Below are 16,645 nucleotides of genomic sequence, written 5' to 3' on the forward strand. Positions count from 1 at the left end.
CACGGATCATAGCCAAAATATTAAAGGGTAGAAATGTCCTCTAGGGTTACACCCAATTATACTAAGAAGCGAAGAAATTATGTGTGAAATGGTGATCTGCTGTGAGGGGGAGTTCAAAGTCCTCAAGGGTCCCATCCCTCTAAGTTTAATTTTACAAAAGTGGAGGCTTTTAAAATATCATGCACTTAGTGCGATGAGGCTAAGGGGGAACAGGAGGATACAGGAACTCTGTACTTCCTGCTCAATTTTGCTGTGAATCTAAAACTCTAAAAAAATAACACTTATTGATTTTTAAGAATTATGTACTTCAGGGGCACCTGAGTGGTGCAGTCAGTTGAGCGGCTGACTCGGTTTCAGCTCAGGTTGTGATCTCAGGGTGCGCTCAGCACCAAGTCTGCTTGAGATTCTCTCCTTCTCCCTATGCCCCTCCCACTCCTGCTCTCTCTCTGCCAAATAAATAAATAAATCTTTAAAAAGGTAAAAATAAAAATCACATACCTCAAAATAAATTGCTAATGAGCACAGAAACCTATCAAAATCCAACGCAAACAAACAAAAAAACCCAGTTTATTGTAACATACCACTGGCAATCCAAACCAAGTTCAAGTTTTCAAACATCTTATGAAATTGTATACTGCTCTCAAATATCCTTCCCCTTCCCCCCAGCTAGAGCTTAATCGCCAATTTCTGGTGGGGAAAAGCAATCTGTGTTTGTACAGAGAAGACAGCAGGGAAGCATCAAACACAACACGTCCGTCCTCATAAAATAGACAGTTACTGCCTTGGTGTCTCCAAAGAAATCATATGCATGCTACTGTTTCTTAAGTCATATATATGCTAATACTTCATAGTCACTCTTAACGTTTCTAGAAAACCATACTGTTTAGCACAGGAAATTACTATTGCCGTTGTCATCTTGTTCATTGTGTGAGCCAACTACACAACCGTGAATTGATTCTCTAATGCTGAGCCTTCGGTATGCCAGCACACAGACTTCCGAAGGGAAACCCTCCACATTGCAGTAATTCACAAATGACAGTCGGCTTGCCTAAACTCATCCTTTACATTTAGGAAACTTTGTGGGTTCCTGTCTTCCCTGGGGGATTTTTATTACTTGTTTATGCAAACAGAAGATTGCATAAGAGTCTTGCTGGCTTTTTTTTTTTTTTTTTTTTTTTTTTCTTAAGGGATTTCGTAGTTTCCTGGTAAGCACTCAGTCACCAGTTTCAACACCCTGACATGACATAAAGGCGGGAGCTGAACCTCCGGTTCGCCACTCAGACACACACCTCTTTCCTTGAGCACTCGCTAGGTGAGGCGCTCCCTAGGACCGGCTTGTTCCACTCATGAATCTGCACCAGCAGCAGAATCATTTTCTGGAAATAGACAAGAAGAACTGCTGTGTGTTCCGGGATGACTTCATCGCCAATGTGCTGCCACCGGTATTGGGGCTGGAGTTTGTGTTCGGGCTTCTGGGCAATGGCCTTGCCCTGTGGATTTTCTGCTTCCATCTCAAGTCCTGGAAATCCAGCCGGATCTTCTTGTTCAACTTGGCTGTGGCTGACTTTCTCCTGATCATCTGCCTGCCATTCTTGACGGACAACTATGTGAGGAAGTGGGACTGGAGGTTTGGGGACATCCCTTGCCGGCTAATGCTCTTCATGCTGGCCATGAACCGCCAGGGCAGCATCATCTTTCTCACGGTGGTGGCTGTGGACAGGTACTTCCGGGTGGTCCATCCTCACCATGTTCTGAACAAGATCTCGAATAGGACAGCGGCCCTCATTTCCTGCCTCTTGTGGGGTGTCACCATTGGCCTGACGGGTCACCTCCTATCCAAAAAAATGCTGATCAGGAATAGAGATGCAAATTTGTGCAGCAGCTTTAGCATCTGCCATACCTTCAGGTGGCATGATGCTATGTTCCTTCTGGAATTCATCCTGCCTTTGGGCATCATCCTATTCTGCTCGGCCAGAATCATCTGGAGCCTGCGCCAACGACAAATGGACAGACATGCCAAGATCAAGAGAGCCATCAACTTCATCATGGTGGTGGCCATCGTCTTCATCATCTGTTTCCTGCCCAGTGTGGCCGTGCGCATACGCATTTTCTGGCTCTTGCACACTACAGGTACGAAGAACTGTGACATCTATCGCTCGGTTGACCTGGCATTTTTCATCACCCTTAGCTTCACCTACATGAACAGCATGCTGGACCCTTTGGTATACTACTTCTCCAGCCCCTCTTTCCCCAACTTCTTCTCCACCCTGATCAACCGCTGCCTGAGGAAAAAGAGACCACAAGAGTTGGATAACAACCAGAGCACAAGCATGGAGCTCACAGGTGATCTGAATACTACCAGGAGTGTGCCGGACAATTTAGTGGCCAACTCCGGCGAGCCACGGAACCCATCTTACCTGACCCCAGCTTCTCGCTAAATAACCAAGCCAAGAAGAGAGCTTGTCACCAAGAACCAAGGTCTCTGGATACACAGTTTGGCTGGGTGCACAGGATACCATCATTAAACTTGGCCTGTGGTTTCCTGGAACTTCCAGATTCAGAGAATCAGATTTGGAGAAGGGTAGTGGCAGAGTGGGCTGCCTGGTTGTGGAGCGTCACCAGAGGACTCTTGGGGGAACAGAGAGGAAAGCTTCTGAAACTTCTGCTCAATTTCTGACACTCATGGAACTGAAGATGACATAACTGTCCATACTTTTGCTGAGTAGAGTTGGAGCCACGGAGACGCCCATCAGCGCCTGTGATTCACTGGCCTCTTTCCCTCACCTGCCTGAAACAGGGATGGTTCTTGGCTCCTGGGGTGATACCTAGCCGGTTGGTGGGCTCTAGATGGAATAAGAAAAGCTAAGTGGCTGGAGGAGAGTTATTGCCCCGAGAGGGAGGCCAGGTGTCATTAAACAAACCAGTAGTTCTCCCACATTCCATGGGACCAATTAATCTTCCAGCCACACTTCAGTAGAAAAGCACTAGGCAGACAGACTCACAAGCTTGGGTTAATATCTGAGTTTCCAGTAGTCATAAGAGAGGGATTAGCCAGGGCAGGACTGAGCAAAAGAGTCCTACTAAGAGAAAGGAAAGGTGTTTGTGCTGTGGCTAATCCATTCCTCTCCTGTTGACAATAATCGAAGGCTGAGCAGTTAGAGACCTCAGAGAAGATAACTCCTTCCCATCTCTTGTTTTTGTCATTAAAAGGGAAATGCTGCCCAGTGGTAAAGAGAGAGAAGGTTCCTTCACATTTGTTCGCTTGTTTCTGTCCTTATAAGAAATCTACCACTTCAATAAATTTTGATATGAGACACACAGTCTGGTGTTGCATGTGTCTGGGTGATGGTTCACAGAAAGGGACTTCTTATTTAAGCAGAGACCTTTATGGGCTGTTAACTGTGTCCTGATATATAAATACCAAATACTGGGATGCCTGGGTGGCTCAGCGGTTGAGCATCTGCCTTCATCCTAAGGTGTGATCCCAGAAGTCCCAGGAGCAAGTCCCAATCCGGCTCTCTACATGGAGCCTGTTTCTCTCTCTGCCTATGTCTCTGCCTCTCTCTATGTGTCTCTCATGAATAAATAAATAAAATTTATTTAAAAAAAAAGAAAAGAAAAATACCAAATACTGTCAAGTAGGGAAAGGAAGTAGACACTGAGCTCCATCAAGAGAGTATTAAGTAAAAAAAAAAAAAAAAAAAAAAAAAAGAGAGTATTAAGTAAAAAAGACAAATGTGTTAGGACAAGGATGAGTAAGGGGACTGAGAATAAGTAAAAATCATCTAATTTGGAAGGGTGGTATAGACAGGGTGACAAGAGCCCTGTATGTTTTATTTAGAGTTTAGTGAATATTGCTATTACTATTTGCATATTAAAAAGGAATCAGGACAGATTGGGTGTTTGCATGGGAGGGAGGGAGAAGAAAGAATTTCCTGTGGAAAAGTTTCAGTTCCTAGTTCTGGGATGGAAAGGAGATGTACTGGTTTGAGTCTGTGATCAGTCCAAGTTTCTGTTACACTTTCATTCCCAGCCTGTCACTCCTTGATTCTTCAGCAAGATGAGGCTTGCTTTGACATCCTGACTCAGATACAGATAAGAAAGGCGGATACTCAGACTCCCAGCCATAGTCTAATGGCAGTAAATGAAAAACAGATGGAGATGTTCTTGTATTGAAGTGTTTTCAGAGCACTTTGCTTGTCCCGTTCTCCAGTTGATTCCTAGAAGTAGAAAGTTAAAGCAGAGATTACCTTCTCAAAGAGGAAAAGATGGCAGAGATGAGCTCAGAAGAAAGGAGTAGGTCCCCCAGCCTCAAATGCATGAGTCAGCAGGAAGCTTACTCAGCTGTGAAACTCTGATCTGTTCAGAACTAATTCACATTCGTTCATTTGCTCAGGAGTCCTGTCAGTATTTATTTATTTATTTATTTATTTATTTAGCAGGCTCTACATCCAGTGTGGGGCTTGAATTCATGACGACCCTGAGATCAAGAGTTCTGTCCTCTACAAACTAAACCAACCAAGCACCCTTCCATCAGCGCCTTTGTGCTGTGGGCCAGATGCTGCTCTGGGTGGTTGGTAGAGATAGAAGAAGGAACACGGTACCCAAGACCCTCTTCTTATAGAACTCACATCCAAGGTGGGAAGGCAGACGGAAGAGAAGTAAACAATGAAGGGAAAAGGAACTAGGGATAGTTGGGAATATTCTCTAGAATTCTAGAGAATATTCCCAATGCAGACTTAAAACAGAGGGGTCTGCGGGCAGCCCAGGTGGCTCAGTGGTTTAGTGCTGATTTAGTGCCGCCTTAGTCCACGGCCTGATCCTGGAGACCCGGGATCGAGTCCCGAGTCGAGCTCCCTGAATGGAGCCTGCTTCTCCCTCTGCCTGTGTCTCTGCCTCTCTCTCTCTCTCTCTCTGTGTGTCCTCATGAATAAATAAAATCTTAAAACAAAAAAAAAACAAAAAAAAAACAGAGGGGTCTGAGATGACTGGGAGGGTAGGTCTCTATGAAAAAGTGACTGAGCTGAGCCATAAATGATGAGACACAGGTACCATGCCTGGGTAGCTCAGTGGTTGAGTGCCTTTGGCTCAGGTCATGATCCTGGGGTCCTGGGATCAAGTCCCTCATTGGGCTCCCCATGGGCAGCTTTCTTCTCCCTCTGCCTGTGTCTCTGCCTCTGTTTGTGTGTGTGTGTTTCTCATGAATAAATAAATAAAATATTAAAAAAAAATGATGAGACATAGCAGAAATCTGCAAAATCTGCAAAAATCCGGAGGAAGGGCATTTTAGTCAGTGGTGATGGTAAGTGCAAAAGCCCTGAGGTAAGAATTAGTTTGGTGTGTGTGACTGTATTTGTTTCCTAGAGTTGCCATAATAAAGTATCAATTTGGCAGTTTAAAACAACAAAAATGGGCAACCCGGGTGGCCCAGCGGTTTAGCGCCGCCTTTAGCCCTAGGCGTGATCCTGGGGACCCGGCATTGAGTCCCCCGTCGGGCTCCCTGCATGGAGCCTGCTTCTCCCGCTGCCTGTGTCTCTGCCTCTTTCTGTGTGTGTGTCTCTCATGAATTAATAAATTAAATTAAAAAAAAAGATTTAGGGGGATCCCTGGGTGGCGCAGCGGTTTAGCGCCTGCCTTTGGCCCAGGGCGCGATCCTGGAGACCCGGAATCGAATCCCACGTCGGGCTCCCGGTGCATGGAGCCTGCTTCTGTCTCTGCCTGTGTCTCTGCCTCTCTCTCTCTCTCTCTCTTTGTGACTATCATAAATAAATAAAAATAAAAAAAAAAAGATTTAATTAAAAAATAAATTAAATAAAACAACAAAAATTTATTCTTTTCTAGTTCTGGAGGCTGGAAGTCCAAACTAAGGTGTCAGCAGGGTTCTTTCCTTCTGGGGGCAATGAGGGAGAATCTGTTCCATCCATCCGTCACTCCTAGCTTCTGGTGGCTATTGGCAATTCTTGGCATTCCTTGGCTTGAAGATGCACTACCCTAATCTCTGCCTCCATTTTCCATGACTGTCTTCTCTAAGTATCTCTGTGTCATCTCCTTTTCTGTCTCTCTCTTAAAAAAAAGAAAAAAAAATTATTTATTTATTTATTTATTTATTTATTTATTTATTTATTTATGAGAGAGAACAAGAAGGGGAGGGGAAGAGAACAAGAGAGAGAAGGAGAAGCAGACTCCTCACCGAGCAGGAAGCCCCACATGGGGCTCGATCCCAGGACCTTGGGATTATGACCCACGCTGGCAGACGTTTCACAGACTGAGCAACCCAGATGCCCTCTTTTTTGTCTCTTACAAGGGAACTTACCACTGGATTTAGGGACCACCCAGTCGAAGATGATCTCATCTTGAGATCCTTACCTTAATTACATCTGTAAAGACCCTTGTCCCAAATAAGTTCATATTCTAAGATTCCAAGTGGACATACCTCTTGGGTCCCTATTCGACTTACTACAGCAGAGAAGAGTCCCATGTGGCCGGTCTGCTACATGGTGGCCTACTACATGCAGCCTGCTACATGGGATCTGCTACATGGTGAGGTAAAGAGTCCCTGTTGTGTGAAAACAATGAAAGACTTGAGAAAAAGATCACATTGTATTAAATGAAAAAGCGTTTCAAAACAGAAGATGGTCTCAATTCTCATAAAATATGTACAACTGTGTATATATGCGTGGAATAGCAGACTAAAAGAGAACAAATCAAAGCCTTAACTTGGACACTACCCAGGCAATTCTACCTGGGATTACAGATGCTTTTCCCTTTCCTTTCTGGACTTCTCCGTATTTTCCAATTGTCCATGATGAGCTGTATCACCACTGCAATTATTTCTAAAAATGTGTTGTTTTAACAATTAAATAACAGGGTCACCTGGCCAGCTCAGTCAGTGGAGCAGGTGACTCTGGATCTTGGGGTCATGAGTTTGAGCCCCACTCTGGGTCTACGTAGAGATTACTTAGAAATAAAAATCTTTTTAAAAAATCACATTTTGTTAGGTCTATAAAATAAGAACACCATCATCATCATCCTTGGTCATTAATAATATTTATTAAGAAAGGAGTCTCCTGCTAAATACTTCTGTTTCCCTGTCCAGAGGAATACCAATGTTGATCTAAAATGGGAGCAAGTAAGGACACCTGGGTGGCTCAGTCAGTTGAGTGTCTGCCTTGGGCTCAGGTATTGATCCTAGGGTCCTGGGATCAAGCCGTGCGTTGGGCTCCCTGTTCAGCAGGAGTCTGTTTCTTCCTTTCCATCTGCACCTCCCCCTGCTCATACTTACACACACTCTCTCTTTTAAACAAATAAATAAAATCTTTAAAAATAAAATAAAATGGGAGCTAACAGGGGCACCCGACTGCCTCAGTTGGTAAAACATGTGGCTCTTAATCTCAGGGTTATACGTCCAAGCCTCACATTGGGCATAGAGTTTACTTAAAAATAAATAAAATAAAATAAAATGGGAGCAAGTAATGTTATTCTGGAAGAAACCAATGGTGTGCTCCATTCATTCCCAAACTGTGGTACAACATATGTGAGTGCATGTCCATATATTGGAAGGGGCAATTATTTATTTTTAAGATCTTAATTTTTTTTTAAGTAATCTCTACACCCAGTGTGGGGCCTAAACTCACAATCCCTAGATCAAGAGTCACATGCTCTGCTGACGGAACCATCCAGGCACTCCTGGAAGGGGCAGTTATAATCATATATGCATTGATTTTTCCATTGTTTCCTCCTTATTTTGGAGGGTACCAGTTTGAGTTCTATGAGTTTATTATATAAAAAGTAGGGCCTCATTTTAACCCCAATCTCTTCCAAACCTGAAGAAATTACTCCTAAGTCTAGAACCATAAAATTGGGGCTTTAAACCCCATGTTTGTTTCTGATTTGATGAACTCTTTCACCTTTCCAAATTTATTAGTCTATCTGGCCCATGGTGCCTTGCCTGAAGAGAGGGATCTAACTCACACCTAGGATTCTCATCCTTAATACATCTTGTTTCATTTTCAACATCCTTGATTATGATCTGTCGCTCTGTTGGCTGTCCTGCTTACAACAAGCAGCTGTCTTCCCATATGGTGCATCAGGCCCACCTGACCCCTTTCTTCCCCCACTTTGCTTCTGTAAATCAGAATTTAGCCGAGGAATTGGTTATCCATGGTGCCTTGGGCTGTGTGGGCATTTGGTGGGGTCACTAAGCACCAGAAATCGATCATTTACCAACCAAACTGGGCCTACTCCCCCTATCTTTTGGTTTGAATTGGGAACTTCTCCAAAGCAGAACTGAAAAAATTTTTTTAAAGATTTTGTGTATTTATTCATGAGAGACACAGGGAGAGAGAAAGAGAGGCAGAGACACAGGCAGAGGGAGAAGCAGGCTCCATGCAGGGAGCCTGACGTGGGACTCGATCCTGGGTCGTCAGGCTCCCTGCATGGAGCCTGCTTCTCCCTCTGCCTGTGTCTCTGCCTCTCTGTGTCTCTCATGAATAAATAAATCAAATCTTTAAAAAAATAAAGATGAATGAATAAAGAAGCTGTGGTGTATGTATACAATGCAATATTACTCAGCCATCAGAAACGACAAATACCCACCATTTGCTTCGACGTGGATGGAACTCGAGGGTATTATGCTGAGTGAAGTAAGTCAGTCGGAGAAGGACAAACATTATATGGTCTCATTCATTTGGGGAATATAAAAAATAGTGAAAGGGAATAAAGGGGAAAGGAGAAAAAATGAGTGGGAAATATCAGAGAGGGTGACAGGACATGAGAGACTCCTAACTGGGAAACCAACAAGGGGTAGTGGAAAGGGAGGTGAGCGGGGGGGTGGTGGGGACTGGGTGATAGGCACTGAGGGGGGCACTTGGCGGGATGACCATTGGGTGTTATGCTATATGTTGGCAAATTGAACTCCAATTAAAAAATATGTAAATAAATAAAATAAAATAAAATAAAATAAAATAAAATAAAATAAAATAAAATAAAATAAAATAAAATAAAATAAAATAAAATAAAATAAAATAAATAAAAAATTCTTTGACGGTTGAGTCTGGGCTGTTCCTGTTACCAGCCAAGTTTGTGAGAAGGACATTCCTTTTTTTCCCCCATTGTAGTAAGAAGATGCCTTATTATAATTGTTTAACTCAAGGGCCTCATAAATGCAAGTATCAAAACACACTTCAAATTAGCTTAAGCAATAAATGAGAAATCAAAAGAGAGGGAAGAGGGATGCCTGGTTGGCTCAGCGGTTCAGGACGTGATCCCAGAATTCCGGGATCGAGTCCCACATCGGGCTCCCTGCATGGAGCCTGCTTCTCCCTCTGCCTGTGTCTGTGCCTCTCTCTCTGTGTCTCTTATGAATAAATAAATGGAATCTTCAAAAAAAAAGGGGGGGGGGCGGGGAAGATACTGGCTTATCTTACAGAAACTGAAAGAGAGTTTAAGCAGGGGCGGGCAACTCCAGGGGACCAGCTCACAGCCCTTGGGTCCAGCTCTTAGCCATGAAGGTGATTTAACCCTTCCATACCTGTGTCTCTCCAATCAGACTCTCACACGAGAGAATCAGATGGGTCTCAAGCCACTCTCTATAAAAGAGTGATGAAGTCATGAAGAGTCACACAGCAGTTGTGCAAAAGGTATTTAAAAATTACTGTTTGGCTCAGTGGTTTGGTGCCATCTTCAGCCCAAGGCCTGATCCTGGAGACCTGGGATCGAGTCCCACATCCGGCTCCCTGCATGGAGCCTGCTTCTCCCTCTGCCTGTGTCTCTGCCTCTCTTTCTCTGTATGTCTCTCATGAATAAATAAATAAAATCTTTAAAAAAAGAGAGAGAGAGAGAGGATTGATATCTACTCAAAGTCCAAACTTACATGTATGAGTGGCATGGAAGGTGATTTGGAACGGTATCTGAGGAATATCTGGCAAAGGGCATGTCTTTACCCAAATACTAATTTTTTAAGATTTTATTCATTTATTCATGAGAGACACAGACAGGCAGAGACATAGGCAGAGGGAGAAGCAGGCTCCTCACAGGGAGCCCAATGCGGGACTCAGTCCCCAAACTGGGATCATGCCCTGAGCCAAAAGCAGACGCTCAACCACTGAGCCACCCAGGTGTCCCCAAGCAGTAATTTTTAAAAAAGATTTAAAAATCTTTTTAAAGAGAGAGAGGCAGAGACACAAGCAGAGGGAGAAGGAGGCTCCGTGCAGGGAGCCTGATGTGGGACTCGATCTCGGGACTCCAGGATCAGCCCTGGGCCAAAGGCAGGTGCTAAACCGCTGAACCACCCAGAGATCCCCAGATCCCAATTCTCTTGCTGCCCAAATGTCTGCCATGTTATAAGATGGTGGTCCCAAAGAAAAGTAATTGATTGGCCTTTGGAAGCAACACAGTTCAGAAGCTCCAAATCCATTCAGAGAGCCCTTCAGAAGGCCTTTCTGGAGAATTAAAGTCTTCATTATTTTATATATTGCTTCATAAAGTTGGGGAAAAGAAATATTCTTTGTCAGGCTTAACTGAAGAGAATACCTGGCGATGATGTTCTGTTTGCTAAGTTTTGTGTCTTCTACAACAAATGAAGCATGACCCTTTTGCAACTGGTGTTATTGCTATTCTCTTGGAGCACAAATTTAAGATTTGGCCACCTTGTCTCTTCAGGGAGAAGGGGTTTGCCTGTGGCATTACAAACACCAGGCTTGACCTATAGTCCACAATCCCACGACCCTGGCAAATGAAAGCAAGCACTTCTACACTCTTAACAAATATTGATATACTCAATGTTCTAGCCACACCCACAGAGGGATTTACTCCCATCAGCAGATATTGGGAACAGTACATAAAGTTCCTAATACAATCAAAAAGAAGAAGGGCCCCTGGGTGGCTCAATCCTTTAAGCATCTGCCGTTGGCTCAGGTCATCATTCCAGCATCCTGGAAACTGAGCTGTGCATTGGGCTACCTGCTCAGCAGGGAGCCTGCTTCTGCCACCCTCTGCTTCTGCCTCCCTTGACTCCTCTTGCTTGTGCTCTCTCTCTCATTGTCAAATAAATTAGTAAAATAAAAAAAAAAAAAAAAGAGGGACGCTTGGGTCGCTCAGTGGTTGAGCATCTGCCTTCGGCTCAGGACATGATCCCAGAATTCCAGAATCGTGTCCCTTATCAGGCTCCCTGCAGGGAGCCTGCTTCTCCCTCTGCCTCTGTCTCTGCCTTCTCTCTGTGTCTCTCATGAATAAATAAATAAAATCTGAAAAAAAAAAAAAGTCACATGCTCCATTGACTGAGCCAGCCAGGTGCCCCTATTTTTGGTTTTCTTTTCTTTTCTTTTTTTTTTTTTAAAGATTTTATTTATTTATTCATGAGAGACACAGAGAGAGAGGCAGAGACACAGGCAGAGGGAGAAGCAGGCTCCATACAGGAAACTGGGACTCGATCCCGGGCCTCCAGGCTCACACCCTGGACTGAAGGCGGCGCTAAACCGCTGAGCCACCCGGGCTGCCCTAATTTTTGGTTTTCATAAAGTAGCATGAGGCAAAGACATACTCACAATCAGATACTACTTTCATCAGCAGCATCATTTGATTGCTACCAACTATATCTAAGATTTGCTCTCTGCTACCTGTCAGAAACTGAGCTAAGTGCTTTATGTAGGTGATCCCATATCATCCTCCCAATAACTTCAGAGGGGAGGTGCTCTTTCCATTTCACAGATAAGGGAACTGAGACTCAGAGAGTTTGAATAGTTTGCCTAAGATCAACAGTCTATGGGTGAAGGACCAAGAAAACAGAGGCTAGTGGTCTGACTCCAGAGTCTTTGCCTTTAAAGTTCTGAGAAAATGTAAAATGAGAGATGAACAATGTGAACTGTAAAAGGTACAGGGAATACCTTGAGCCATTTGGGTCAACATTCCCAGAACTTTCTAGGCTGCCCAACAACTTAGGCCTTCAGGTACTTCCCAGGTCCAGGCTGGGGTCATGTACTTAAACTGCCCAGTATAGTGCCTTGCACCTGGAAGGTGTTCTAGATAGGAGTTTCCCTTTTCTAGAGCTAACTGGTGATTGGCCCCTTTCTTTCTTTTTGAAGATCCTTCTTGTTTTTGTATAGAAACTACCATTTTATAAGGAGACAGATCAAGGATATTCACTGTAACATTATTTATAATAGTGAAAAACAGAAAACAACCTAATTCTCCATGAGTAAGGGAATAGATACATAGGGATACAGGCTCCTGATGGAATACTAAGTAGCAGTGAAAAAAAATGAACCTGAGGTACCTTGTATCAGTAGGACTGAATCTTTTTTTTTTTTTTAATTTTTTTTAATTTATTTATGATAGTCACAGAGAGAGAGAGAGAGAGAGAGAGAGAGAGGCAGAGACACAGGCAGAGGGAGAAGCAGGCTCCATGCACCGGGAGCCCGATGTGGGATTCGATCCCGGGTCTCCAGGATCGCGCCCTGGGCCAAAGGCAGGCGCCAAACCGCTGCGCCACCCAGGGATCCCAGTAGGACTGAATCTTGAGCATAATATCTAGAGGAAAAAGCAAGCTGTCAAAAAATAAATTCAATATGATAACATTTATGTAAATGTTTAAAACATACTAAACAGGGGCACCTGGGTGGCTCAGTATTTGAGCGTCTGCCTTTGGCTTGGGTCATGATCCTGAGGTCCTGGGATTGAGTCCCCCATCGGGCTCACTGCAGGGAGTCTGCTTCTCTCTGTGTGTCTCTCATGAATAAATACATAAAATCCTTTTAAAAAGCAAATAAAACATGCTAAACAAAATAACATGATTTTTGAAAGCATTCAATATATAATAAAACAAAAATCTCAGGTGAGAAGGATGCAGAGTGCCTACAGGATATAGATTAGTTCTATGGACGTAGGGAGGGAGGGTGGGACATGGATGGAAGGAGACCTCAATTCTATTTGTAATGCTTTCCCTTCATTTTAAATATTTTATTTATTTATTATTTATTTAGAGAGAGAGCACTTGAGTGGGAATGGGGAATGGAGGCAGGAAGGGACAGAGGGAGGGAGAGAGAATCTCAAGCAGACTCCATGCTGAGGCTCCAGGCCGACACAGGGTTCAGTCTCACCACCCTGACATTGTGACCTGAGCTGAAATCAATAGTCAGATGTTTAAGCGATGAGCCACCCAAGCACCCTGCTTTTACTTCATTTTATTTTATTTTATTTTTATTTATTTATTTTTTTATTTATTTATGAATGATAGTCACACACACACAGAGAGAGAGAGAGACAGAGACACAGGCAGAGGGAGAAGCAGGCTCCATGCACCGGGAGCCCGACGTGGGATTCGATCCTGGATCTCCAGGATCGCGCCCTGGACCAAAGGCAGGCGCCAAACCGCTGCGCCACCCAGGGATCCCTTTTACTTCATTTTAAAAGAAAGGTCTGCAAGTGACCCTCAGCAGGTGAATGATTAAAGTGTGGTGCATCCACACCATGGAATGTTACATAGCAATACAAAGGAACAGATTATTGATGCATGCATCAACTTGGATGGATCCCAAGGACTTTATACTGAGTGGGGAGAAAAAGACCAATCTTAAAAGTTACTTACTGTACAATCTCATGTATGTAAAATTCTTAAATGATAAAATTATAAAGAAGAACAGATCAGTGGTTACTAGGGGTTAAGAAAGGGTGTGGTAGAACATGAGGATGTTTCTTTCGGGTGAGAGTGATTTGTATCTTCAATGTGGTGGTGATTATACAAAATCTATGTATGTCTGGGGTGCCTGGATGGCTCAATCTGTTAAATGTCTGACTCTTGATCTCAGCTCAGGTACTGCTTTCTGGGTCATGAGTTCAAGCCCCACATAGGGCTCCACGCTGGGCATCAAGCCTACTTTAAAAAAAAAAAAATCTGTGTATTTAATAAAATGTCACAGAGTTATAACAAAAACAGAGGAGAAGAAGAGGAGAGGAAAGGAGGGGAAGAGGGAATGGAAAGGAGGAAGAAAGAATACATGGAAAAACTGGTGAAATTCAAGTGATGTTTGTAGACTAGCTAATTTTATTGGGAAATATCAATTTTCTGACTTTGGTAATCTAGTACAGTTATGTAAGGTGCCATCATTGGTGGACTCTGGGTAATGGGGAGATGGGATCATACTATTTTTTATCAATTTATGGGTCTATAATTCAAAATAAAATGTTAAAAAGTAAAAATGTTCTGAAGTAAATATAACACACAGCTAACATTTGTTAAATCTGAGGATGCCTGGGTGGCTCAGTTGGTTAAGTGTCTGCTTTCAGCTCAAGTCATGAGCTGAAAAGGGCCTTGGGATAGAGCCCTTCATTGGGATCCCTGCTCAATGGGGAGCTGGTTTCTCCCTCTCCCTCTGTGGTTCCCCCTGCTTGTGCTCTCTTTCTTTGTGTCAAATAAATAAATGAAATCTTTAACAACAACAACAAAAAAAAATTGTTAAATCTTGGTGGTAGAAGCACCTGGTGGCTCAGTTGGTTGGGAGTCTAGTCTTGGTTTCTGTTCCAGTTGTGATCTTGGGGTCCTAGGATCAAGTCCCACACGGGGCTCTGCACTTAGTGGGGAGTCTGCTTCACCCTCCCCCTCAGCCTCTGTCCCTGCTCTCTCTCTTTAAAATAAATGAATAGGGACACCTGGGTGGCTCAGCAGTTGAGTGTCTGCTTTGGCTCAGGGCGTGATCCCGGAGTCCCAGGATCAAGTTCCGCTTCTGCCCGCATCCTGCTCCCTGCATGGAGCTGCCTTCCCCCTCTGTCTGTGTCTCTGCCTCTCTCTGTGCGTGTCTTTCATGAATAAATAAATAAAATCTTTTTTTAAAATAATAAAAATTCATAAAACACGTTTCTACCACCCAGATTTTTAAAAAACATTTATTAATTTATTTTAAGATTTTATTTATTTATTCATGAGAGACACAGAAAGAGAGAGGCAGAGACATAGGCAGAAAGAAAAGCAGGCTCCCTGCAGGGAGCCACATGCGGGACTTGATCCCAGGACCCCGGGATCACACCCTGAGCCAAAGGCAGCCACTCAACTGCTGAACTGCCCAGGCTTCCTGAATTTTTATTCTTTATGAGCACGAAGGTGCATGTACACACACGTGTGCATGCTTAGGTCAACTGACAGCACCTTAAGGCAGACACTACCACCCATTCTGTTGACAAGGCCCCCATCTGACAAGATTCAGCTTATTCTCCATCTTCTTTTGCGTCCCTCCTCACCAGATGCCGTTTATGCTTTGAAGATTTTATGGCTAGCCACTTGAGGAACAGATAAAAGGTAGCCAAAAATGAGCTTGTTTATAAAAAAAAAAAAACTAGTAAGATTAAAAACTCTTACAAAATGACAGTGGAGGGATCCCTGGGTGGCGCAGCGGTTTGGCGCCTGCCTTTGGCCCAGGGCGTGATCCTGGAGACCCAGGATCGAATCCCACATCGGGCTCCTGGTGCATGGAGCCTGCTTCTCCCTCTCTGCCTGTGTCTCTGCCTCTCTCTCTCTCTCTGTGACTATCATAAATAAATAAAAAGAAAAAAAAATATTAAAAAAAAAAAAATGACAGTGGAAAACTTAATGCTGAGTAGAAGAAGCCAGACACAAAAGGCCACATACAGTATGATTCCACGTATATGAAATGTCCAGAACAGGTAAATCCTTAGAGACAGAAGGTAGATTGGTGGCTGCCAGGGGTGGGGGAGGGGAGAATGAGGAGTGGCTGCTGATGGGTACGGGATCTCCTTTTGGGGTGATGAAAATGGGAACTAGACAGAGGTGGAATTTGCACTGCCTTGTGAATGTACCAAATGCCGCTGCATGGTTCACTGTAAAATGATTGAATTTGGGGCACCTGGATGGCTCAGTCAGTTGAGCACTTGCCTTCAGCTCAGGTCATGATACTGGGGGCCTGGGATCCATCCTCACGTCAGGCTCCCTGCTCAATGGGGAGCTTGTTTCTCCCTTTCCCTCTGCCATTCCCTTGGCTTATGCTCTCTGGTTCTCTCTGTCAAATAATAAATAAAATCTTAAAAATAAAATAAAATAAAATGATTGTTATGTGAATTTCATTTGGTTGAAACACAAAAAACTCTTGTGAGCAGAATCTCTGGAGTAACTGTCCCTGTCTCTGGCTCATCCTCGCTCCCATCCCCCTCTTCTCCATCTGTCCCCAGTTCTCTCCTGAGTCAGGCAAGACCTCTGTCCCAGACACAGTGAAAGTGGAGTTAGGGCAGGGCGTTAAGTATGAGCCAGTGTCTAATGTGATTGCTGGAAAACTCTAGATTGGGTAATTCTCATATAAACGTTTTCCTTACTCTTACACCCCCTTGGAGCACAACATGGAGCCAGAGCCTCCGACTGAATAGCTTTGTTGAAATCCTAAGCCCCAGGACTTTAGAATGTGACTGTCTTTGGAGATAGGTTCTTTTAAGAGGTAATTAAGTTAAAATGAGGTCTTTAGGATGGCCTGAATCCCACAGGCTTGTGTCCTTATAAGAAGAGGAGGTTAGGACATAGGTAGACACAGAGGGAAGTCCACGTGAGGCCACAGGGAGAAGACAGTTATCTACAAACCAAAGGACAGAGGACTCAAAAGAAATAACGCCAACACATTGACCTTAGACTTCTGGCCTCAAGAACCATGAG

The 16,645-nt window shown here is 43.8% G+C and overlaps 1 protein-coding gene across 1 annotated transcript; it reads left to right on the forward strand.

The window, feature by feature from the left end:
* The first annotated feature begins 1,215 nt into the window (after positions 1-1,215).
* Positions 1,216-3,320, forward strand: HCAR2 (hydroxycarboxylic acid receptor 2). The gene has a single exon (XM_038574524.1). The coding sequence runs from the start codon at positions 1,347-1,349 to the stop codon at positions 2,436-2,438; it is 1,092 nt and encodes a 363-aa protein (XP_038430452.1). The 5' UTR covers positions 1,216-1,346; the 3' UTR covers positions 2,439-3,320.
* The last annotated feature ends 13,325 nt before the right edge of the window (positions 3,321-16,645 follow it).

Source organism: Canis lupus, chromosome 26, assembly GCF_011100685.1.
Source record: "Canis lupus familiaris isolate Mischka breed German Shepherd chromosome 26, alternate assembly UU_Cfam_GSD_1.0, whole genome shotgun sequence".
NCBI classification, from domain to species: domain Eukaryota; kingdom Metazoa; phylum Chordata; class Mammalia; order Carnivora; family Canidae; genus Canis; species Canis lupus.

What these genes read in the sequence shown, in the direction of transcription:
- HCAR2 (XM_038574524.1), top strand. Translation starts at nt 1,347, where the DNA reads ATGAATCTGCACCAGCAGCAGAATCATTTTCTGGAAATAGACAAGAAG.